The sequence below is a fragment of the Scophthalmus maximus genome, chromosome 2 (assembly GCF_022379125.1).
Source record: "Scophthalmus maximus strain ysfricsl-2021 chromosome 2, ASM2237912v1, whole genome shotgun sequence".
Lineage (NCBI taxonomy): Eukaryota > Metazoa > Chordata > Actinopteri > Pleuronectiformes > Scophthalmidae > Scophthalmus > Scophthalmus maximus.
Window position 1 is genome coordinate 10,868,548 of NC_061516.1, and position 26,693 is coordinate 10,895,240.

A 26,693-nucleotide genomic window follows, 5' to 3' on the forward strand; every position below is an offset into this window, starting at 1 on the left:
CAGCGATTACGTTGCCTTCAAGGACTGTCGGTAAGATTGAACATGTTATCAAAACGCGCACGCACAACTCAAATAAATCTGTGGGCAAATTGCCACTACAAAGCATGGACTCTAAGAGTTTGCGGGCAGAGGGTGAATGTAATTAGAAGGAATGTTAATGGATGATAGGGGCCCACACGACTGAAAAGCCAATTGTACATTATCAGAGTCGTTTAAATGCGCGACAATGCGATCCGGTATAACGGAAAGTCCCTGGGACAAGGGGCAAGTGAAGGCATCGCGGCTCCTGGTCCGGCCGGCAGTAGCGGCGGCGGACACGCGCCACCAGCCCGCCACAGTAAACAAGCTGCCGCTCGCATGGCTCCGGGGACCTTTAACCGCCGACCACGAGCTGTCTGCGTGTCGCCGGAGCCGCTAACATCGACCGTCGACTGAAAGCGCCTCGCGTCGACGGGAGGCCGCTCCTCGGAGAGGAGAAGGTGAAATGTAACAGTCGAGTCCGCGGAGAGGTGAGTTTTGAAGCAAGTTGTGGCTGGGAAAGAAAAACTTGACGGCGAGCTAACGCTTAGCTGACGAGACGTGGCGAGCTACGTCGGGGACGTGCTGCTCCTGTTTGACCATGTACTAGTTTGCTAGTTAATTAGCCATTTACTAAAGAAGCCCCCCCCCCTCTGTAATGTGAGCCGTGTCCCAGTGGACCAAGTCGAGCTCGCGGTGGTGAAAGTGGCTGCAGTCACCACAGCTAACGGTCCGGTTCACCTCGTCGTCACCTGTTGCGTCCTCAGCTGATCGTCCGAGGGGACTGCTGCCCGAGCAGACGCTCTTTTATTAATATGGGTTGATATTGCCCCGCACGTCGTCACACGATTCAAATAGATCACAAAGGACCGCTTCTTGTGTCCATATAAACCGTCACACACGTATATAGTTTGGACTTTTGACACGATCAGCTGCACCCTTTCGATTCCTTAGCTCTTCACTGATGGTTTTCCTTTCGGAATTTATGACAAAATATCACATTCTTTTGTGTGTGTGTGTGTGTTTATCATGCTTGCTTTTGTATATCTCTTTCGACCGCTGCCAAGACTTTTCCCCTCATTCTGAATCCTCCTGCGAACAGAGAGAGGGGGACACTTGAATCACCACTTGTACTTTCACCATGTTAGAAACACCACATGTCATGTTAGCGCACTCGTCTAAAACAACCATACCAACCTGACCTTTTTCTCTCAAATCCTCTACTGTCTCATCTTCCCAGTAAGCCTGAGACCCGGTGCGATAGTTGCATGCTGCATGTCTGTCATAATCACCCATCGCCCACCTGCACGTCCTCTCAGCTCCGATGCACGGACCCCTCTTTAGAGATGTGGGCCGTGTGTTGCCTTTCCACGCATGCTGTGCTGTGAATGAGGCATCATGAGGAAAGACAGGGATAACCCTCTGGCGCTGTCGCCCAAGAGACCCTGCCAGAGCCGGACGGACTATGGACGGGAGCTGGAGAGGCTGCGTGCCGACTTGGAAGCGGAGAGGAGGCGAACACAGCGGGCCCGCGGACACCTCAGTGTGGAGCTAAGGCGCCTGCGACAAGAAGCGGAGAGGGAACAGCAGAGGGCCGTGAGGGAGCTGACGGCAAGGCCTTGGTCCCAAAAGGACAGGCACTCGGACAGACGCAGGCGTCCGGTGGCGAAGGAGGTGAACGTTAAAGACGCTGGACGACACAGTAAGGATGAGTTTCCAGGGAAAGAGGCTGTTTCTTCGTGCAGTGGAGAAACACGCACGAAGCTGGAGCTGTTACTGCTGAGACTCTACGAGGAGATAAATGGTGAGCAGGCAGTCCACAAACTGCATCCACGGCAGGAATTTGAGCTAGAGAAGTCCATCTTCCTCTGCCAGTTGCTAGAGACCCACGGGAGACGGCTGCAGGCAGGACAGAGAGCAGGACCACCCAGCTCCGTTTTTAAAAGTCTCTCAAGAAAGCCAACTCAGGAAGACGGAGACAAATCCTGTCAGAGACATCCGAGATCCCCGATTGCCTCCCACTCAGCGAAGAAGAACACCAAACAAGATCAGCAAAAGCAGTCCCCGGGCAGGGCCTTGTGTGCAGCTGACCCCTGCACCACTGCCGCAGTCGTGGACACCTGTCAGAGCGGCTCTCTGAAAATTTGTCACCCTCACAGCACTCCCCATGCAGGCCGGGACGACCAGCCCCCCTCTTGCAGCGAGTCCTCCGGGTCAGACGAGTCCTCGCCCTCCAAATGCATGGACAGAAACATGGAGGTAAGATATGTCATATCTTGCTGGTTTTTGATCCCAAAGGAATATATACTGAAATTGTGGTGTATAGACTCTATTACACTTTTGGTGTTCTTCCTTCCTTCACACTCAGACACACTATAAAAGACTGTAGCAATAAGACACTTTTGGTTTTTATCAAATACAATGTACTGCACATTTGTTTTGGAGGGAAGGGATTTTAGCCAAATAAAGATGGGGGAAAAAATCATCAACAGTATATTTCACTTCTTGAATTGAAGTCGTCAGGCTGTATTGCTAGACATTGTGTTTATAGATACTGCAGATAATAGTGGCTGCTGTGTGGGAAGGAGTTGACAGGAACATGAGGGCTCTAGACTCATAGATCTTGCAACTTTTCCCTGTGGTTTAAAGGAAAGCAATACTAAGATATTTCCTTAGTTTGCTTGAAGGTGCCCGGTTGATTTGTAATCAAAGGAATTACACATACATATAATGTAACTGTCCTGCCATCTGTACATTAGTGAAATTATGTGAAACCACTGACAGGAGTTTGCGCCCCACCACCTGCATCCCCATGCTCGTGCACAAGATAAACAAAACTGGGACACATTCACTTTTTGTATTGTAGCGGAGTTTAGTTTATTCTCATTTTGTAAATTACAGGTTGAGGAGCATTGCCTGTAATAGCATCATGTTTCCATAACGTCTATAGAAACTTTAATATAACTATTAACATAGCTATATTAGCTGTGAGCTATACGAGCGGCGAACTACCACTATGATCAAAACTGATATCCTAACATTGGTTCAGCACGCACAACACACCCATATTCCTTGTAAATTGATATGAGTGGGCAATTTTTATCAAAAGATACTTTTGTGGTCTCAAGTGAAGACTACCCCCCTCAGTGGTGCGTAGCCAGCAACAGTGACATGGAGAACAAAATAGAAACCAGTAACATTTCTGAGGAGTTACATTTTTCTCTCAATTATATATAGACAGTCAAAGGGGAGAACACAAAACACTGTCTGGTTTGCAGGCTTATCTGTCACCAAAATATGATGCAATATAGAAGAAAATACATTTTTACTATGAGTGATAGTATTTAATACGTCAATTTCTGTTGTTGTCAATGTTGTAGTTGCTGATTGTGTGGGATGTGAGCAGAGAGGGAGGGGTTAGCAATGTGTTGGATCATCCTTTCCTTTTTGGAGTGGCAGAAGTGGGTCAACGTGCTCCTGTCTCCTAAATTTTGGATCAAGTTTTCTATGAGACGAACATGAATAATTAACCGAAGCAATGCAATCAGCTCGCCCACTTGCCCAGCCTCATTTTTATTTAATTTTTCTTGCACATCATGCTAAGGCATCACCCTTGGTATAACAGCATATCGCCTTGAGATCAACTCAATTTTTAAAATAGGAATCTCTTTTAAAACGAGCATTAGCTGCTTCTTTTTATCATGTCATGTGTAAGAAGGGTCTATAATGGGGAAAAATAATAATTCACCAGTACAGGTGAAGGACAGAGCTGCGATTGTATTTTGGCATTTGTAAAGGGGGGGGGTTGCAAAAATTTCAAATTATGTTTCAGAGATGTAATTTTCAAGTCCTAATTTGATGGATACGATTTCATGTCAGGACGTTATTTGACCACCAGCCTGCTCTGCTGTCACATGACTGGCAGAGAGGGAGGCTTTGTCAAAACATGTCAGTGGGATAGGAAGTCAATACCACTGAGCCGTGATGGACTTGGAGAAATGGCTAGATGGACATTTGCATTTGTTTGCAGAGAATCTGGATTTTATTGAATGCTCACTCAGAATTGTGTGCCGTGTATAGGGATGGATATCGCTAAGATTTTAATGGTATTCCTCCTCTTATCGATAATTCTCATTGATACGGTACTTTAACGGTACTCTTATCTGATTTTTTCTTTCCTCCTTTTTAGGAGAAACAATTCAACAAAATGAGAATAGAATGTTATTGACTTGTTTTTTTGTACTGTATACAGTATATTCTTGAACACCGAACAGCACTATGTTGAACAAATAACTAATAAAAAGTATAATGGGATAATAAATTAAATACAATTCAATTAAAAATATCACTATCAGTGACTACAATGTTCTGATAAAAGAAATGTTATACAAATTAAATTCTTATTTCATAAATATTCATATACTATATGACTAATGGTTATTATTATATACTCTATTAACCTATGTTTGCAGAATTTAATTAGGTCCTTGTGGGCTAGCTTTACAAACCTGAGTTGGAGGGGAAATGGGAGACGAACTGCGAGCTAGGCTGTCTAAAACTGTACTGTCACTAAAATATTTTTTTTGTTACGTGCAAAACATTTGTTGCACTTGTGGCAACGAGCGTCGTCTCCATCGATTTTGGTGAAGTACAACCAGACTTACGGCAGTTTTGCTCTCTCCGCCATTACCACTAAAGCCGTGGTCTTGTGCGTACACCAAAATTCATAATGTCAAAGGACTGAAATGCAATGTTGGCAACAAACTGAGAGGCTCATTTCTGAGAGAGACTGGGAATATGTGTGAGCGTGATCTGTCTGGCCGGGGCTCCTCATTTCTTTAAATCAAAATCAAAACTTTTGTGATTACGACTTAATGAGTTCTACACCGTGAGGTATACAGATTTGAAATGTAGAAAAAAGGAGCTGTTGTGTCGGGTAGCTGACGGGGAAACAGCAAATGCTCTAAGTTGAGGTGTCAGAATTGATATTGATAGGGAAAAGTTGGACAGGGTTCAATCATCCCAGCTTTCTGGCTATGGCCTGCTGTGACCATGGCAACCACAGAAACCACATCATGGAAGATGGTACAGGATCCAAATTACCTAATATCTCAGCATCCTGAAATAAACATTTCAGTGTAATCAGTGTTTCATTATCTGGTCTGGACCAGGAAACCGTCTTTTTGCTATTGATTAGCTAAACTTGCAATATTTATTTGTCAGATTTTCCTCTGCTTTAAGCTACAACCCGAAGTTTTTACCATTCAAAATCCAGACATACCAATGTCTATCAGTGACAGAGGCCTTCACTGGCTGAAAGCACCTTAAGGCTTTTATTTAATCATTTAACGCCTTAACAAATTTATCAGTTTCTTGTGCACAAGCCCGAAAATAGGATACCCTCTTTATTCATTCTGATTATAAATGAGCATGACCTTCATTGCTTCTGAAAGCTGACTGAAATCATTCAACATGTACCCTGTAAATGAAACCAATTTACAGAGGAACAAACTTGGAAGTCTGACCTGACAATTCAGATTCGCTTTATATCTAGCCTCTATATTTGACAACACACAATCATTTTTTTTTTTTTTAAATTTGGGAAATTGTATTTGTATTTGTATAAAACCTCCAACTAAAAATTAACAGCAGTTTTGTACTTTTACAAAGAGGCAATGAAAACAGAAGACTATAACAAGACATGTTTAGGTTGTTGTTATCATATGTATAGGCACAATGCAGTCACCTGATCATTAATGGCAAGTTTTTCTTCACAAACAGTAGGATGTCTGCCTTGTCATTTCCTTCTCTCATCTACCACATGTCCTGCCAAACTAAACAAGTGTACACTGTCGAAGCTTGAACATGGGACAGAGAGGTTGGCTCGGGCCAGCTGAGAATCTTTATTGATTCTCCAATAGGTCAATGCTTTTTCATTTCTGCCGATGAGCAACAGGTGACTCTGTACCTGTCTTCAACTTCTGCTGAGAAGTATTGATGCTTGTTCCTTTTGCATAAGCAGACAAGAAGCATAGGTCAAATTACTGTTTCAGATATAGCGTGGCAAACACAATTAGCCCATAGCTATATAGATATGTTCGTTGAATTAAGTTTACAGAAGTTGTAGGCTAATCACTTGCCTGGGGTCAAGAAAGTGGCCTAAGTGTACAACAGCTCCTTTTCCATGTTGCTGAACTTCTCCTTATCCGCCTCCAACAGTATGTTTTTTCTTAGAATGTGGTTAGATCGGCAGCAGTGTGGGACCCTGGCATTTCTTGACAGTGTAATAAAAAGTTGTTTTTTTTCTGTAAATCTTCATCCACCCACCGAGAATTCAGGCTCAATGAGCTTACGTTAGTCAGTTTTAAAACTGATTGCTGCTTTGGATTTGGCTTGTAGTGTGTGGAGTAACATGAAATTGAACAATTCTTGTAATGTGATGTCCGAGAAGTATGGTCTACTTGGTCTTGTGTATCTTGGTCATGGTGATGTATAAAATTTCAGAGACTTTCATCCTTGACTACAGATAATTACTGGTCATCAAGTAAAGTCCATGATTTTCTTTGTAATGGCTTTGGTCTGCTGACTTGTGTATGGCTTATTATTTTAAACTATATTTGTTTCAATTCTATTTTTACTACACACAAGCTATAAAGTAAGCAGCTGCAGTAAAATTGTGATCTTATAACGGTTAACTCCAGTAGAATTGTGAGGCTCATGGTTGAGTGAGGATTCAATCAGACGTCATTTCAACAACTTGACAACCCATCTCAGCTCATAGTCGGGCCTTTGCTTGTTAATGGGATTTATTCGGCTGCCTTGCTCATTTGATACACATCATCTGGAGTACTACCTCCTATAGTGTAGAGAGGTGGGCAGCAAGAAATGAAATGAACCAGCATTAAGTTGTCACACAGCTTTTATCTTTTTCAGCACCGGACCTGTTTTACTTGTATTTTTAATGTCCGTAAACCATGAGTAGCATTCATCACTCTGCCGGACGTAATTTGTTTCTATAGTGGACGACTGCCGTAAAACATCACAAGTAGTCTTGACTGGACACACTTGTTCCTCCGCCTGCCTCCCGCAGCCTCCCCGTGTTGCAGTGTGAACTGCCTCTTGAACAATCAATAGGCAGCCAACATCATTCCAGCGTCATCTCCATGGAAACGAGCTCTGGTCGCGGTAATGATTGGGCCCCGTCTCAAAGCCTGCTTTTTTGTGATAGGACGACTGAAGCAGTCCTCCCTACCCCCTCCTCTCAGCGACACTCGCCGTCTTACCCACACACACACACACACACACACACACACATTTTTTCCCTTCGTCCTCTTTCTTCACCTTTACGGCACTGTAACCGAGATGGGATTAAGCAGCCCCGTCGAGTCCTGTAGCATCTGGATGAAATGCTTTTTGACACAGCAGCATCAACGAGGACAGACTCACAGCTGAGGAGTCAACATGCCACCCACATCTCCGCCTCACTGAGAGGATGGGAGCTGGACTGGAGACCTGTTAGTTGAAGCGTTTTCTTCTGTTTCTTTTCTCCATCGCACGTCTCGTCTTGTTTGTTATCTCAGTTGGGCCTGCATGCGCTGTTTTAGCGTTATGTGAAGAATTGGAACAATGCGTATTTTTCAATTTCCGGACAAGCACCTATGAAACCCCCCCTCTCAGACGACAGAGCGGTAAGGCATGATGAAGCAGACTCTGAATATGATTTATACACTGTTATAATACTAATGACAGGATGCTGAAGAATGCTATCAGGGCAATGACTATCATGACAGTAAAAAGCTGAGGCCAAAAATATGTCAGATCCATTTTTGATGGAGGTAGTCTTTTTTTTAACGTCACAGCGAAGAGAGATGTGAGCTACTTTCCAACTCCTGGGGTTTTTTTTGTCACTGGTTTTGTTTTGGATATGACAAACTGACTCCTACTTTAACAGATTTTAAGTAATCTACAAAACGTCCATTTTTTGTCAGCTTTAACTCCCATTGCATAGGGGAGAGACTGTGTTTCCTCACTGACAACCATGGCAAAAACAGTCCTCTGCTTGTTTTCGGACACTTAACCTGAGCTGTAAATAGAAAAAAACTCCTGCTAATGAACTGTTGGAGCAAGGGAGGATTGTCACATCTTTATCATTCTGAAGTTCAACCTGCCACAACTGATCCGTGTCATTCTCCTCCTGAGAATAAAAAGCCTGTGATGGCTTGGTCTTGGCTGGGGACGTCACATGTTCACGTTGACCCCATCTGCACTGTTTGACTTTGACAGAGAGTGATGTATGACCTGTGCACTCGGCCTGAGCAGCCTGAGCCTGCACCTGCACACGCAGGGATGGAGAGCCGCGAGGAGGCGGAGGCTCCTGGACGACGGCAGCAGGAGTTCAGGACGTCCGAGGAGCAGGTTAATACACAACATGGGCTCTTGGACAAGGCGGCCCCGACAACGGCTCATGTCACGTCAACATCACTGCTAGGAAAGAGGCACCACTCGCTGTATGCAAACCTCAACGGCTTTGAAGTCGAAGGGATATGTAAGGTAAGTGTGCAACACTTGTTGTGCCTCCCAGAATCATTTGAAGATGGTTGACAGGAAAATGTTTTGGCCTGGAAACATGTGAGAGGCGTCTTCACTGTTAGAGTAACATGGCATTGTGTGTTTGAGGAAGGTCAATAGTTGTGGCGTTATCCTTTTTACATCGCAAAATGTAATGTATTATCTGGTTCTTTACATTCTATGAAATATATAGAGCAAAGACATGAAAATGCAGGATTATGCAGAGTTAATTTGGCAACGTTTTAAAACAGGAAGTTGGATTATTATTTGTATCGGATTACAGTAACGTTACATCGAACTATCTGGGATAGGGCTGCTGTGATCAGTGTTATTATCAGGTATTATGCTGACCTATGATGACCCTGTTTCTAATTACCTATCCTGTTAGGACTACTGAGAACATCCATTTAATAGTAGCGAGGTGGAAATCAATAGAGAACCTGTGAGTTTTTCCATGTAACTGATGGATGCTCATATAGATTGGACAATAAGAGACACCAGTCGAAGGAAATTTCACGTAGTACTCAGTCCAACTCAAGATGTCAAGTGATATGTTTATCTTCAAAAATATCTGGAATAATAGATTGTGAGTGTTTTTTCTTCTTCTGAACACAGTTAATAGATATTGTTCAAAGGTTGCAGATAGTGTCTTGGTACTGTATACATTATAGACAATACATTGTTTTCATCATAGACTGCAGAGAGCAACGCATGATGGCAGCTGGGCCATGTTGAAGTGCCATTCAGCAACCTGGCACATTATTTGCCTTTTTGAGTAAAGTTTTATTCATGTGTTTTTCCACACTCTCATTTCCATTTTAGTGTAAGATAATGTTCCTTCTCAGGTGAATTTGGGATGAGCTAATTAGTTTATTTGTATCATGCTGGACATTGCCGGGACAAGAATGCCAACTCATAGTTACCAGCTATTTTTGGGTCATATTTTCTCTGAACTACAGCATTTTTAACCACCAATCCCTTCATTTTTGCTTGGTTGTTTTAATCTATCCTGACCTGAGACAGGATTTCATCATCTACACAAGGAAGTAATCTGTGTGCAGCTGCTGTATATTCCCACCCCCGCCACTTCATTACCCAATCGCCACAATCACAGTCTGATGAAAACCCCTAATGAACTGTCAACACACACAACCTGGGAGAGGATGCGTTGCCACAAAAGCAGAGAGGGAGCATTAAATGATGCATTAGAAATGATTACTCTGCCCTTTCAGACCTGCTGGGGCTGTCACTCGTAGATTATTGTTTATATTTACGCCATTAATTGCAGTAGGGGTACCACGGGCCATTTTGTTTTTCTTATTACAAGTTCCACCAATGATTGATGATGGTGTGTGTGTGTGTATTTGTACAACAGGATACATTTTAACGAGAATATAATCAACCACTGTATCCCTCTGAAATAAGAGGAAAACATTGTAAGAGGCTGAGCAGGTGTTGTACAGCAGAAGGAAAGTGGGTGAAACTGTACCTGGAAAGCTGAATTTGTGTTCAGCTAACCCCCACATGAACAGGCTGGGTTATTAATAGAATATATAGAGTGAAGAACGGTTTTACTGATGTCCATGATCTAGTGTAGAAAGAGCAGAAAGTTATTCCACATAAAGCTGTTAAGGACTATTTTTGGTTTAGTTATTTGAGTAAGAGTTTGTTGGGGGAAATCTATATTTATTTGCACGAATTCTTATAATATGTAATGCATTTTTTACCATGATTTATTAAAAGATATTTAGACACGAGCTTGGATGACATGGGATGGAAGCTTTAAGACGAACAAACATTCTTTGTAAAAGAAATTTCTAAACACTTAACTGTGCATTCATTTTTATCCTGGGAGACATAGTGAGGAAGCTTTCACTGAATGAATTATCTATATTTATTGACCGTTGCGATGTGCATGAATTCTGGCACAAAGGCTTGTGCAAACACAAAGTCAAACATTATGTTTGTCAGCAGACATATGGCCAATAGATGCAGGACAGTGGGCACTGCCACATGTTGGTGCAGAGGAATATGTGTATCCACTGACATGAAACAAGTTGGTAAGGACGTGAAAGAGTCTCTCCTGTCCTTTCTCTCTTTTCATTAAATGAACTGTATGCTAAAAAAAAAGAACTGTCGGTCACCAAGAATCTTAAATAATCTGATTTCACTTTTCAAGTATGTCAGCAAGATGGAAATTATGTGACAAATTTATCACAAATGTGCGTTATCAGTATTTCAGTGGCCACCCTGTAAAGCAGTTGTCAGTGTCAGTCTTTCCACGACTGATGAGCTTGTTGACTGTGTGGTCCTCTGTGATCTGCGCTCCTTAACACCTGTCTGGATGCCATATGGCTGCTTGTCTAATGAGTGTTGAGTTCACACAGTGGGAGTTCCAAATGGGGCTACTGTACAAAGAAATCAACAGAATCACTGCGCTCAAGACAGCTATTTTATCTGATGACCCCATATTTACATTGCCTTGATCACTTAGCCAAAGGACATTATGGAGCTAAAGCAAGGAAGGCGCCGTCTGAGAGCCATTTGGAAGTGGTCTTTTTTTTGTTTTTTACGAGTATAAATTTGGACGCAATTGTGACAAGGAATCCTGGTACCGAAATCTGTACTTAAATCCTTGGGAATATCTGGTCAGGTTGTTTCAGACAGCCCAAGGGTGCGGACAAAACCACACTGAATATGGGCGGCTGCTGCTGCTGCTGCTGCTGCTTTTCACACAAGGAAAAACTGCCTTGTTAAATAAGAGTATGTGTCGCTCAATCTGTTGAAAGTTGTGCTTCTGTACCCTGTAAACGTGGGCTTTGTTACCTCGTCAGCATGTATTTTCCTCTGGTGTGGATACAATGGCATGACTGACGCCCCCGTACAAAAAAATCCTGAGCACTATTTTTTCTTTACTGAGAGCAGCTCTATAACAAGTGCAGTCAGATTTATCAAGGTAAAAAAGTTGCATTGTAAGCATTTGAATGTTTTCAGGGTTTCCTGTCTTTTCCACAGTGGATGGCACCAATCTGAACGAGTCAAGGAAAATGTTTTTTTGCAGTGAACATGTTCTGGCTGTGCTTTTTATTCCCACAACGTGCTTGTCAGGTGAAATGAAGACACAGTATTGCCTGGAGGCGTAACAGCAAAGGCTTTGTGTTAATGTTTGTTACAGAAATCAATTAGCCTGGGACCCAGAGGTATTCTGGGAGCTCATTTAACTTGCTCCGCCAGACTACGTTGGGATCCCCTCCATTGGGATGTGATTTCCCCCTAGCAGAAAACTTGCCGCTCCAATCACAACCGATTATCTGATAATGGGCGGGGTTAATACCATTATGCGGAGAGAAGCTACTTTTGTAAACAACCAAGATCGCCGCCGCTAATGAACTAGCATTTGTATTAAAGTACCCGATATTTTCAAATTCCTCCCACAAACACGACAACACTCGTTCACAGACATTGTGGAATCATCACCACAGGCATATCCTCTCTGCTCTCGTCTGTTGACCTTTTCGTGTCGCTCAACAGACGTCACATGACTCGTTGCTCTCACTGGTTGTAGGTCTATCCAATTGTGTCCGGAGGCATTTTGGTCTGCGTCACGATGAACTGATAGGTCCCAGACCAATACGCATTTGAGTATAGAACACCTGACTAATGAGCATCAGATTTTACCATAACATGCCCCGCAATTTTTGAAATTGCTCAACATCTCAGAGGATGTTTTCATGCCAACTTTGTTCCTTTTACGATGTAGCATGTCATGAACCTTGCATCCTCTGGGTTTTACAGACATATTGATTTTTTTGTCTTTAGTAACATGTTAATTATAGATCTTTTCCTTTCTTGGCAAATCAAGATGCTTGATATAATATCAATGCTCAACTCTAGTAACTTAAATTGTGAAGCGTGTTATGTTAGTAGTGATGAGATGTGAAGTTGTGATGTATTGCAGTATGATTATATACTATCCATATTATTCTCACAAATATTTTTCTGAAGAATTCTTTCTCCTTTCTAATAATCTGTTAAAATGCAATATTTTAGGCATAGCAATGTATATATTTTTGCAGGTCTTACAATAGGTGAGAATTTATAATTTGGATTTTGGTAATCAAACCCTTATACATTGCACAGATGTGCATCATAATGTAGTTCTGCATCTAACTATTTTAACTATTGATTCATCTGTTGATTATTTTGATTTGGGGATAAATTGTTTTGTCTGTTAGATATCAGAAAATAATAAAGAATGTCCATGTGCTTCAGATGTCTTGTTTGGTCAAAAAATAGAAAAGCAGCAAAGCCTCACACGAGAGCAGCAACAACCTGAGTTTTTTTTTTCTTTAAAACTGACTCAAATTAATTGCATACCAAAATATTTCCTGACATTTCTTCATACTAAATGTTACAATTCTAATTAAAAGGTCGCAATATTAGATTTTTTGGAAAATTTGGGGGAAAAGTCTAAATTAAGTAAATATCTGTGTAAGAGTAATTCCTGTTGCTGATTGTGTACGACTCTTTAGCCACAAGGGTTCAATTTGTGCGTGTGTGTGCACACATGAGTGTGTTTTATTGGCCAGCCATGTTATGACTTGTGAATAATTGATGGGGCAGTGTGAGGGGAATCTCTGGAGTAATGGTCTCTCACCATCTCCACACTCGAACATCACGGTCTGTCTGCTGTCTGGCTGCCACGAAGTGCAGACAAGGGTCAGCCAGGCTTTGTGTTCATGGTCGCGTTCACTTGCAGTGCGCAGTCCTAATCTTTTGGTATCACCTTCACACAATATGTGACAAGACAGTAGGTGGGATGTAGAGAATACACTGAATACTGTGGAGCTGATCCTACACATTTACACAGTGTTGCCCACCGTTGAGTCCTCCAACAGCGTAGTCCTGGTCCCAAACTGCTGGCGAGATTAAACCCATGATTACCTCTGCTCCCCTCTCATAATGGGAAATGCTCTCTGCCTGGAGGAAGAAAGGAAGACTAATTCTGTTGACCCACTGAATGTCAGAAAAGGTCAATCCACCCTGTCATTACTGAAGTGCCTCCACTAAATGTACATTATTCAATTTGACTTGTAAAGGTTTGTTGTGGAATACTATAATACTGTTTGGTTATTCGAATAGAGCCACAGCGACTAATCAAATGTCTAGACCCTCTGGTGGCCTGTCCTACTCAGTCTGTATGTGTGTGTGTGTTGTTAAGGATTCTGTTGAGTAGAAGCAAACCTCTAAGCCTGCTGTGTTCCATCCTGATCTCGATATGTTAGATATGCCTTCCTCGTGGCCAAGCCTTCTTCAAGATCATGCTATCACATGGTCTGTACAGCAAATAGAGATATGTATTTTGAAGGTCGGTCTGTTTTCTTTGTTTCGGTATATGGTGGCGTTAACTCCCTGTGTGGCGGATAGTCTAATCAATATTTTTTCGCGTCACAGATAAATACTCCTAGCCCATCATCACACTGTAAACTCTAAAGTGTGCTATTGTTCAGGTATTTAGTCTGATGGTCCATTAAAAAATAAGTATGTAAGTAACAATGGTTTATTTTGGTGGCCCTGGACTGCTGATACAGGGGAATTCCCAGTATTCACAAAGACTTTGTCTCCATGGTGAAAACATCCGGGGGAAATATGTCAGCCGTTTATCACTCCAGATGCTGTTTCTAGTGATAATAGTGACAGAGAGTAGGAGGAGTGATTTTTTTTGGCAACATCAAGAGTGATAAAGGGGCCTTTTTCAATTTATTTTAATCATATCCATCTCTGGCTGAGTGCGCGGTTGCTTGGGAGGTCAGTCCAATCTGTAGAATGAAACTGGCTAAATCATATTGCCTGTATTTGTCACTGGCTCACTTTGATTGTTTAGAACAAAGCTCCAGTTAGGAGGATGTGAATGATTTGAATATGTCTCCCTCAGGACGACTGATGTTGGTTTAAAATGTTAAAGCAGGTTCAGTTAAACCATTTCTGAGTGTGTCTGTTGTGCTACACCCCAAATTAAGTTGTTGCTGCAACAATGTTGTTCAATTGGGGGGTCGTATGCATACTGCGAGGGTAGTATGTATATTCAATGCAATTTTCTTTGACAAGATTAAGGGTTATATTCTTACAGGGTAGGGGGAGAAACCAATCATTTTTGCTGATGCTGCAGGAAAAGGCATAATTTCTAGACCCCTCCTTCTGTCCGACTTTTAAAAAGCCAGATGTACGCTGCATGTCTGACACCTTATTAGGCCCCGGAGAGGCTCTCGGGCTTTGACATTATTATTTGTGGACTATGAGATGATGAGGCAGCCATGCTAGTATGGATTTTAATAACCGTGTTTGTGGTCATGGTTATAAAGGCTGCATTAAGGAGAAGGGCTGACACAGCTCCAAGCCACAACAGAAACAAGCTGAGGAGATGACTTAGTCAAAGCACATGCTAAAATTTAGTGACCACGGGTTCCATGTTAATTCATAACTTGGATTAAGCATAAAATCACTGCTGTCGTAACTGATAAATTAGGCCCTTGCTTCATGACAATAACTATATCATGACGTTGAGCGTCAATTGGCAGTATGAACTACCTTGTTTAGATCCCATCATCCCATGATCCTTTATAGCACCAAAAGGTCACGTGTTGAAATTCATGCATATCTTATATTCTAAGCCATGGAAGTGAAAAGGCACTAACAAGCATTTCCAAGACAGTGCTTTTTATTTGTGCACAACCTCACCCAGAGGACAAATGAGGGGTTTTGGAGGTAGATTGCTAGATGCCTGGGGGGGGGGGGGGGTGAAAAGGGGGGTCTCATGTGGGCTCTTTGTTCTCTAACGCTGCATGAGAAACCCCCTAATCTGTCACCGTCAGGTACCCCTGGGGAGATGAGTCGTGATTAGTACAGGGGGGGGGGGATTTGAGAGGATACTTGAGAGCTTCTTCATGACTTATATATGAGTGTAGGTATAGAGATGCTGCTGATAAAACACCACTGGCCACAAACAGCTTTGTGGTTCTTTTGTAATTTTTTTTACAGAGATATTTCCCTGCTTTGTTCAAAGATGGCGATAACAGCCTCAGTTTTTGTCCTATAAATACTGTGGATATTGCTGCCTTGATCACACTAATAAGAACAAAACACAGGCTTGGGAAAGGTGTTTGCATGTTATAGAACAAAGGAATAGTGAGTTGTTAAACTGCAAGATATGCACTCAGTTAGTAAGACTGAGTGCAACAACAAAAAAACTACAAAGTACAGTATGTACTGTGGAAGAGGAAACACTTCTCCTAACTTTTTCATGTCTTTGGAGGATTTTCGACAGCAGAGCACCAAGTCATTAGAAAACCACTGATGCAGGAGACGGAGATAAAGAGCGTCATTGATTCGGCTCTAAACTGTAACACTCAATGATATCGTCAAGTCCATCAGTATCCGCTTTGGGGGAAAGGGCAGCCATTCCCACTCTTTGCTGGATGTTGTTTTTCCTCAGCCCTTGTAGTAATTAAAACTTTGCCCAGGAGTCATTTTCTCCAACCGTGTGATGTTTGAGGTCTGGGGTCAATGGGAGGAGACCTTTCCTCTTTCATTATTGCTGAGAGCAGACAAGGCCTGGACTAATTAAGGCACATTTTCTGATTCAGCTGACTGCCTCCTTCATACCACTCCTCGGAGCGGCACGGTCGAGTGAAACTCAGCAGCAAGTATTGTAGATTTGGGTTGTGTTTATGCTTATAGAAAAATCCATCTCTGAAAAGCCAGAGTAAAAAAAAAAAAGGATGATCGTGTCCAGGCTGAAGGACACATTCCTCTTTGAAAGAAGCTGCCTCCAGTAGAATCGGAGCAGTGCATGCACCAGTATTGAGATGCATTGCAACAAAAACAATAATCCTCCAATCACAAAAAAAGTATTTTAATTTTTAAATACTGCTGCTGAGCCTTGCTTTCTTAAAATATGCAGTCTGCAGACCTATTACTTGCAACAGAATATGTAACTGGTTTTTTTTAATTTCAGTTTCCACTATGTGTTATCCTTTTTTTCCATCCGTCCCCAGCCAGCAGTGAGCTTTGTGCTGATTCTCTGGGAATGTCAGAGGAACACTGGCCAATAACTATGGCAGTGAAAATAACAGTTGTCATTATTTTTAAGTCCCAGTCTACAATTTGTATAATTGCTGGTGTGCTGAACAATGTATTGCTTCAGCAGACGACCTTGAATCGGAAGTTCTCACTTGTGATTACAAATGTATGGACTTTGGGGTGAAATGATGTTGCACAGTGGTGGCAGATTCTAGCTTTTATACTCCTATTTTAATTGTCATATCCTAAAGATTGAACAATGGCAGACCATGTGTTTGTGTGCTCCTATGTGCATGTCTGTGCCTTTGTCCTCCTGTCTCCTTACAGGCTTATACTCTAGTGGGGGATATCTAGCTGTCAGCGAAAAATGCTGATGTTGGTGTTTCTGTGGAAAACCAGACTGTAGACATTTCCATACGCCTTACAAAAGCCTGCCGTGGGTCCCAGACAAAAGGATAATCTGGTTGTGTGACCTCATGAATATGCACGAACAAGCCTCCGAACATTTAATGATTTGCCTAAATCTTTCTTGATAGATATTTATTAAATCAGAAATGTAACCCAAAAAATAACCTATCCTCTTTTCCTTTCTCTGCAACCTTTTGTAGTGTTCTTAGATTTTTTTTTTTGGTCAGCAGTTATTTTCAGGTTACATATTTTTAACGCTGCCTGGATGAAACTCGTCAGACGTTCATTTGAACATTGCTTCAGTGGTGTTTTGGGGGAATCGCAGACAGAAGAAATAGAGGTTTGTCATAGGTCAGGAAGAATCAGGAAGAGCAGTAAGCTTTTTTAACCAATTCGCGTTTTGTGTTGCTCTGGCTCAGTAAATTGAATACAAAAAAAATGTTTAAAGAAAAAGTAAAATCATCAACAACAACAAAGAGAGTAGGGCTGCAACAAAATAATTTATTAATCTGTCGATTCTCAATAAATCGATTAGTTGTGCATGAAATGTTGTTAATTTGTGAAAAATGCCGACTGTGTTTCCCAAACCCCAACATGATGTTTTGTTTTGTTCACACGCCAAATATATTTAGTTTACTGTCATAGAGGAGCAAATAAACCAGAAATTATTCACATTCAAGAAGCTGAAATCAGAGAATTTTTACCCTTTTTTTTTCATAAAAACTACTTGAACCGATTAATCGATTATCAAAATAGTTGGCGATTCATTTAGTAATCGTTTACTAATCGAATAACTGTTGCAGCTCTAAAAGAGAGGGACAAGCTTTCTCCAAAATTTGCTTACTTCCCCTTTAAATATAAAACACTGAAGTTAAATCTACACAGAACAGATAAAAGTCTTCCCTTTGTGTCTACATGTGTGTTTTCTCTCACACTTTGAGAACGTCAACAGAGCATTTACACATGTTTTCTTATTAGATTTTATAATTTTGTCTCTCACCTTTTATTATCCCATATATTTTTTGCCCTGTACTAGCAGCTCTGTAAGCTAGCAACTCTTCAATTGAAGATGATTTTCAGAAAACCCTCAAGACAACCCTCAGCAACTGACCCAGATAATCATGAGCGATCTTGGCCTGTTCTCATTACAAAGCTCAGACTTGTCAGCTCGCTTCTTGCTATAAAAGTCATGGAAGTAGATAATTTGTAACAAGGCACGCGTGGAGTATATCTTTGATGTTATTAGTCCTTGACTCAGGTTGTTTTACTTGTCTGTGAAACTTTTTTTAATGATAATTGAGATTAAACTGACTCAACTGCACGGCTAAGGCTGTTTGTACTTTCAAGGTCAGTATCATATGCCTGTGTTGGAACATCTGCTGTGTAGCCAAACAGCCATGTGATGGTGGAGTTTGTCTTAGTGTGGGCCTACACTGACTTTAAGTCAGAGTAGTTTCCCCAACTGGAAGCCACAAACCTTGTTGGGTTAAATCATCTGGATCTTTCACTCATACAAATCTCCTATGAGTAATACTCAGTATCCCTGTAGGAGGAAGTATATTAGTGTTTGATGAGCTCGTTTGTAGACCGGAAACTAAACTGTGCTTTGTGATTGTTTGAAAAGCCCAGTGTGATTCACATCCTCTCCTTAGGAAGGAAAAGAAGATAATGGTGTTATACTGAAAAGCTGACCCAGATGCTATGGAGGCTTTTCATGGCACAAAATATACCACACGCACGCACTCACGCACGCACACACACACACACACACACACACACACACACACACACACACACACACACACACACACACACACACACACACACACACACCAATCAGTAAAGACTCATCTGCCGTCTCACAAGAGCTATCGCAGCAAAATCACTCTAATAGGACTGTCAGTGGGCAACTCCGGTTTATTGTGTTGTTCATTTTCAGTTATTGCGTAATCACGATTTTCAAAATGAATGGTAATTACAGGTCAATTTCACCCATTCACACTCACGGTCATACAGTCTGTGCATATAGATAGCATTGTATATTCTTTATCAACCGAACATTCACACACTTTGGCAATTTGGGGCCCAGTATCTTGCCCGAGGGCTCTTTGACATGCAAAAACTAAAAAACACATTTTGCCCAGCTTCACAATAAAATGTAATAATCACCTTTTCTCATATCAACAGTGAAAATAACATTGGGAAAAAAGTTTAATATGTGGTACATTTGAGTGTTGTCTAGACCCTGCAGGCTGTAGACAGTATCATTGTGTGTGTGTGTGTGTGTGTGTGTGTGTGTGTGTGTGTGTGTGTGTGTGTGTGTGTGTGTGTGTGTGTGTGTGTGTGTGTGTGTGTGTGTGTGTGTGTGTGTGTGTGTGTGTGTGTGTGTGTGTTATAATCTACTTGTCACCACAATAATTGCAGACAGATTCAAACAGAGCAAAGGGAGATGGCTCCATCAGGCCCATCTGCCCTGCCAAGGCTCAGGCTCCTCTGACAGACGTTTGTATGGAGACCCCGAGCCTCCCGCAACTGAGTTACATCTGCCTCTCTTAGGGAGCCAGGCCCATGTGAAAACATCGCTGCTGTCAGAGAGGAGACATGGCTGAATGCTAATACACTGGCCTTGAGTAGACCTCACCACCTGCTGCTCCTTTCTGCGGCAGCAGGGTGCGTTTCAGTTTATAAGGAGCCAGCTTTACCTCACGCTCAAAGAAAAGCCTCCGGTGCGTTTCGTTATGATTCCCGGGGAACAATTACAAGACATGGATGAACTCCAAGATCATTAGAATCAGAATGGAAGCAGGCGTAGGGCTGCGTTCACTCCAGCTTGGCCTTCCTCTGAGGTGATTGATTGGAGGAGGAAGAGGAAGACTGGTGCACTGGGACCGGCTGACTCATCTGACTGATGGAAGAATAACTCTCAAGGACACAAAGGTTCACCTGAGAGCGGAGCCTAACTTTCTTTGAATCGTTGAACAGTTGTTGGTATCCTGCCCAATCCTGCCCATTTATGTTAAAGGTACAGTGTGTAATATTTAGAAGAACTTATTCAGAGAAATTTAATATATTGTCCATAACTATGTGTTCATATACCTATAGTCACCTGCAACAAAATACCGCTATTTTTTCGTCAACTTTGAATGAGTTAAATGTACTTACATGAGGTGGACCTGACCTCCGTGTTCGTCGCCATTTTTGCTACGAATACGATTGTTGCACAAAACGGTCCAGAATACATCGCATTCGCGTTCAATTTTCAGCGCTACCGGAAATGGAATCAGCGGTGCACCACCATAAAGTGTCCCCTGTTGGTTGCTCAGTTGGTTGCGGTTTGCAACTTTACCAGATGCCGTCTGAGAAAATTACAATAATTACACACTGGGGCTTTAAGGAAAGGAAAAAAAACATCAACAGCCAACAACATCTCAACAAATCTGACAAAAAAGTCAAGTTGCAACTCTTTCATCTCTGGGTAGTTGCAGTGTTTCACTTTAACGACACTTGGTGGTGTCATTATGTGTAGACAGTGTCTCTCTTTTATCATTGGGTTACTTTTATAATGCCATTCTATTTTGTAACACTCTCGCCTCTAACATAGTTTTGGTCCAACTGGGCAGCAGAGCTGCATTACCTATAGATCTATTTATCGAGAGCGTACTATTTGTACCAACTGCGACAGCGTCTGTCTGTCTCGCTGTGCACAGATTTTGTCACTATGAGAGCATCACAACTGTGCAAGTCACAAAACCTCACAGATGTGCAGTTGAGATTGAAAGGAGTGTGGTCCCATCACTTACTACTTAGCACTCATGTAACAATGTGGTAATGACTAGTTGAGTAATCAGAATCTCAACATGTTGACAGGCATCTCAGCAGTTGGCTGACATCACAGCTTGGTCTCAAGTCTTTAATGGTTGCAAGCCGTCCACAAGTATATGAAATAACTTCACTTGATATGATGCCCAGCAATTATTTTCAAATACAGGACGATATAAACTGAACAACACTGAACTTGTGCTGAATACACCTTTATTGTCAAGGAGCCAGAAGAGTTATTGACATAACCACTGAAGTGTGGTTACGTGACTGACTTCTCAACGCTTGTTTGATTTAAAACATTGGTTCTTGTGAATATTTGTCAGCAAATTGGTCTAAAATGTTTCAAGGGAGCACGGTTAGCGAGCAGCCACTGTAGCCACAGCCTCTGGGTAGATGATGAGGTGTGGGCAGCAGCTTTTAGCAAGCCGTATGCTTAACTGAACAATTCCTGTCCCTACTTTCCTGGTTCATTCCTTGTACTTACAACACAGCATGATGCTGCTGTCACAGCCATAAGTAATTCACTATTGTGGGGAAAAACAAAAAACAGATTGAGCACCTTTTTGTGTGTTTTTTTGAGTGATCACTTCTTGCTCTGACTCGTTGGTATTAATATTCAGCCTCTCCTTTTATTTATTTATATCTGATGCTTAAGTACATTGTGATATTGATTAAAGAGGGAGTAAATTATTGTCTTGATTCTTTTTAAATGTGTCTACGGTTTTCATTGAAAAAAAAAATCATTGTATCAGTACACCTGATCTTTTTACTGAGTGCACTGACTCCCTTATCCCTAACATTGCAGTTCAAGAAATAAATCAAGCCCAGACAGTCGAATAAGCAGTTTCCACGTGTCCCTGAAAATTAATTTATCATCAACAGAGCAAATAGTCTGGTCATGAAGTGCAGTTCAGGGGTTATTATAACAAGAGATGGACTTTTGTCTGCAGTTTCTCTATGCACCCTTATACATCATCCCAGGAGGATGAGAAGAGAGGCCTGAAACTTGCAAGCTGGCCATAGCCATTTCTCACCTTTTGTGATCCAGAGCATAAAGTGGTGACAAACACAGTGTATTCCCTGTGGCTGCTTTGCGGTAAAAGGCCAAAGTGTGTTGCCAGTTGTGTCCTTTTAATTTGAAGCAGCTGTAAGATGATCCATTCACATCAACAGGAACTTGATTCAGTTTTTTGCAAAGAGTGAAGCTGATATCAATGATATGTATGTGTTGTTTTACTACGTGCTTAAGTAGGCAATCAGACTCTGCCACAACCAATCAAGAGAGATTGTAAGGGAATAATTATGTAAATAATTGTGTAAATAAATTGAAAGGACTCATTGCAGAAGAAACGCAAAACACTATCAAACATAGTATCAAAATGGGGATTGATTTCATGAAAATATGAAGGCTTTTATTGTCAGATGATGTCAGAGCTTCAGTAGTTACCATTGTCCAATGTTTTATCTGGTGCCAAGCTGTGTAAATGCACCTGCTGACTCAGTACGTGTATTGATTATAAATGCCGTCCATGAACCATCTTTTATGTTCGCCTGCAGTGAGAACTAGTAATCACATCTTTGCTTTTTTACAACTCATTAAGACAGTAATGGCAATTTACTAAAACATGCACTTATCTGGGGAACTGCAGTGGGTCTGACCATCTACCATGTGACAATCTATTTATATCTGTTTCCCTCACCTACTAAAATTCTGCCAACTCCAGCTGGAAGTTTGTGCAGGGAAATATGTGTTGTTCCACATAATTTATTCTTGCTACTGATTTTACTTTTATTTTCTCCAATTTTTTTATGTAAATATAATTTTTTTCTCAGTAGAACACGTGTCAATTTCTCTGTAAGGTTTCCCCCTGAAACAATATGGTCTTCCTGGCACTAGTTTGTAACCCACCAACTAGACATTCAGACGGGATGCCCCACGTCACCGTTACAATGGCACTGAAAGATAAACACATGGGAGCCTCAGCTGCCGGTTTGGTAAACAGCTGGTCATTAGTGTTCACTTAAATAACAGGTACAGTGGCATTAGAAACCCTCGGGGGAGCCACCAAATAGCCCATCATCTGCAGTTACCAGGACAACATAATCTCAAAGATGATTTTTACACATTTTAGTTGTTTTTTTTGTTCACCATATCTCCAGGGTGTTGGAACACAACATTAGTCTTTGTGTCACTGATGTGCTATTGTAGCATAGGGCTATTTGATGTTAGCAATGAGGTTCTGGAAGCATAATGGAGACAAACGATAATGGAAGACGTGAACAGGTTTACTGGTTTTTCACATGTGCAGCCATCTGTGTGCTTCCGTCATTCTGACACACTACAGTGCTTCCCCACATTTCTCCTGTCTTCATCTATCTGTCGCTGTGAGCTCATCCTCCAGCAGGATTACCTTTCTCATCAGTAATCACTTTCTCTTCACAGGATGTGGCCAAAATTAGTCCAGGTGACGGTATAGTCAAATGTGTTTTAGTCTGAGGGCAAACCCCCCCCCCTTACCTCCAGCTTATGTGTTCACCCTGTCTGTCCATCTGCTCTTACCGCAGCCATTCCATTCATGTGTGCCAGGTCTGGCCCTCAGCCCGTCCCTCTGTGCCCCAGAGCTCATTTAGAGCTTCCCCTGACACAGAGGCACAGAGAAACAGTGGCATCGCCGCTCCAGTGTTCCCTCCACATGGACAATAATCACCCATGACAGCCCTGATCGCCACATTGACTATGTGCCACACTGACTGCTGCTTTGTTCAACTGTCCCTTCACAAAAGCTCCCAATATAACAAGCTTATTAGTGCATTACAACTGACAGCTATTCAATATACACTACCAGCTTTGGAAAAAAAAACCTTTGGAAAATAGTTGGGTGCCTTTTTCCTCAGTTCTAATTTACAATCTCACAATCCATTGTCCTGAGGTTTAAAAGCTATTACACAATTAAATCTATAAAACAGCAAAACAGGTCAGAATGAAATGGGATTTCTCTTAATGTTTCTTGCCCTCTCACTCTCTCTCCTCCTCTCCACAGTATGATGTGAGAGCAGACCTCTCCTTATTCATCCTGTAGTGAGTTGGTGTGGTGTAATAGGTGTTCGGAGCCAGTGGTAGACTGATTGAGTTGCTCTAATGAAAAGCCTTTTTCAATCTGTCAGCCACCATTAGTTTGTGCTTAGTAAACACCGGCTGACAGCAGAGGGAAGTTTTCATGCAACTGACAGTTGGATCATGATTCAAGCAAATTAGTAGAAATGAAGATCTATCCCTGTTTCACAAAATAACGCCTATATTCGAGTGTGTCTTTGTGTGTTATGAAAAAGAGTGGTCAATAAACTCTGCATCTTTTTTTGTTGTGCTTGTTCCTTCAGAATGGCACGGACTATGGCTTCCTGGTGCGTCAGAACTCTGAACTCCTGCGAGCCCTCGATGAGCTGGAGAAGACTTGCACCACGCTGAGGGAGGAGAATGGCCTGCTGGTAAAACCTAAAATAACAGTTTGTCTCGACTGAGGGCTTCTCTGGAAGTAGGCCAGGTGCACAGACATGTGGAAGAAAGCGTCTGCGTTTGCATCGTTTCTGTTGGGCGCTGTAACTTGCTCTGTGTCTTTTTCTTCACAGCCATTTATTCAGTTCATAAATAGATAAATAGGTTTGTCAGCATGTTGTCCTTTCCACATGTGTCTTCTGAATTTCCAATGATAACACAGGCAGATGATGTAAAGAAAGGGACCACCAATATTTTTTTCTTTTCAGGGACATTACTTATCAAAGGGACCGATAAACAATATTTTGAACCCCTATACATTTGCAGTAAAAATGAAAATCTTGGTGGTAACAGAAATACCATCACTAAACTAGTGCTACATAAAGTCTGTGGACACTGTGGTTTCTAGGTGTATCTTTTATTTTGTCCAACCCATTTATGTCAACAAGCCTAAATACCAGAAATACCTCTCTATGTAACGCGGTACAGCTCAACAGCACCACAAAGTGCATCCTGCAAAAATGATCAGACAGTTGAATCAACAACTCTTTAAAATGCTTTTGATAAAAACTGAACATTATAACCTGGGATTTATTGCAGGACTAAATTAATTTTAGTTGGCTGTACCTAATAAATTGACTTGGCTATTATGCATGATATGTGACCAATCAGACAGTCCTGTGGGCAGGACATTGTTGGATATCACAGAATGCTGTCTACAGACATGAAGAGGCAAATGCATCACAGTCAAAGTAGCACATGATTTATTGGTGATCAAAAAAAAAAAAGGCGATTCCGATAATCGCAAGAATGCTGAATATTGTACAGTATCTGAATATCGGCCAGACTCTATAACCGGTGTGTGTCCGACTCCCTTTTCAAACTGTTAATAAGCGCCACCTGAATAACCGTGTGACATCCTTGTTTGCTGTGTTAATATTTGCTGCAGGCATTGTCTGATGATGATTTTTGTTTCCCTTGTGTTTAGCGGAAGAGCAGCGCCCCAGAGACTGAGGAGAAGGTCAGGCGGCTGAGGAGAAAGAACACAGAGCTGGCTGTTCTCGCCAAGAGGCTGGAAGAGAGAGCTCGGAAACTGCAGGAGGCCAACCTCAAAGTGGTACAGTATACCACACAAATAAAAAAAACTCCCAACTAATTTCACAGTCACCGCTGAGCCAATTTGCCTGCACTCTGACCCAAATGCCGGGAGTGACTCATTATCATGCGACCACCATCCAAATCACCACATCACCCTAATGTCCGGTAATGAGTTGAATGGAATAGTTGACTAAGTGATGAATGGAAGCCTTGTTGTAAAATACCAGCGCCCTATTGAATAATTTAATCATCAGTAGAATAGCTACTCAGTTTCCAGCGAGAAGTCCTGAAAATATCTTATATAATGATGTAGCAAAGAAATTATACAAAGATTACATAAAGCAAACCAAAGAACGAACACAGTGGTTGGCAGTTAAAAACCTTTACACTCCTTACGAAACACTCCCTAAATACAGTATTTAAAAACCTGATATGAAGGTGACAACGCCTTATGGACATTGTGGTTGACTGGTTTTACAACATGGCTCACTAGTAATAGGTGTCATCTGATCCTCCGCAGAGACCTCAATATCAACTATTTTAAAGCTTAAAGGATAAAAAATTAACAAGTATGTTTAGTAATACACTGGTTAATCCCCTCTTTATTAATGCAGCAGCTTGTAAGACAGCTAACAGAAATGGAGGACGGCTGCAAACACAAGCAAATAAATACATATTTGCTGTTCTGATGGCATAAAAACACAAAAACAATATACAATAGCTTCAGCAAAATGCGTGTCTTTAATTCCTGTCTGATATTTTACATAGTAGCTTAGAAATGGTTTTGCAGTCTCCCCCTGGACATCATTGTTATTGACTCGCATAAAAGAATTTTGTCCCAGAGAATCCAAGTTTCATGAAAACACGACTTTAAAAAACATCTTGCCACAACCCACAAATAATATGATTTTAAAATATCTTTAAAAATAACATTGACACTGTAATGATATCTAATCCAGTACAATTGTATTGTATCGTAAGTGTGTTCTAATGAAAAGCTGCATGATGCACAGTATTTTTCTTTGGAGTCTGAAGAAGTATGTGAAGCCTTTGATGTAACGGAGCAGAGATCTTGAAATGGAAAGAGCCCTGAGCATCTCCTTTCTTATCCCCGCTCACCTCCAGTCGCTCACTGAATGTTGATCGCTCATGGATTTTTGTAGAAAACTGAGTCGTTTTGCTTCACTGCTTGTAGCATTACTTCACC

At 41.7% G+C, this 26,693-nt stretch overlaps 1 protein-coding gene across 12 annotated transcripts in view; it reads left to right on the top strand.

Annotated features, from left to right (window-relative positions):
* Nucleotides 1-275: 275 nt before the first annotated feature.
* The window catches only part of LOC118300483 (RIMS-binding protein 2), a 63,930-nt gene continuing 37,512 nt past the window's right edge, over nt 276-26,693 (top strand). For 6 of the 12 annotated variants that reach the window (XM_035624916.2, XM_047327407.1, XM_047327409.1 and 3 more), the window contains exons 1-5: nt 277-509; nt 1,259-2,277; nt 8,302-8,568; nt 24,274-24,381; nt 25,377-25,505. In XM_035624916.2, the coding sequence (XP_035480809.2) occupies nt 1,417-2,277; nt 8,302-8,568; nt 24,274-24,381; nt 25,377-25,505 (1,365 nt within the window). In that variant the 5' untranslated portion in view covers nt 277-509; nt 1,259-1,416. Of the gene's footprint in view, nt 510-1,258; nt 2,278-6,733; nt 7,707-8,301; nt 8,569-24,273; nt 24,382-25,376; nt 25,506-26,693 lie in introns of those variants that run through there. The other 6 variants (XM_047327416.1, XM_047327438.1, XM_047327427.1 and 3 more) reach the window with 6 other exon arrangements.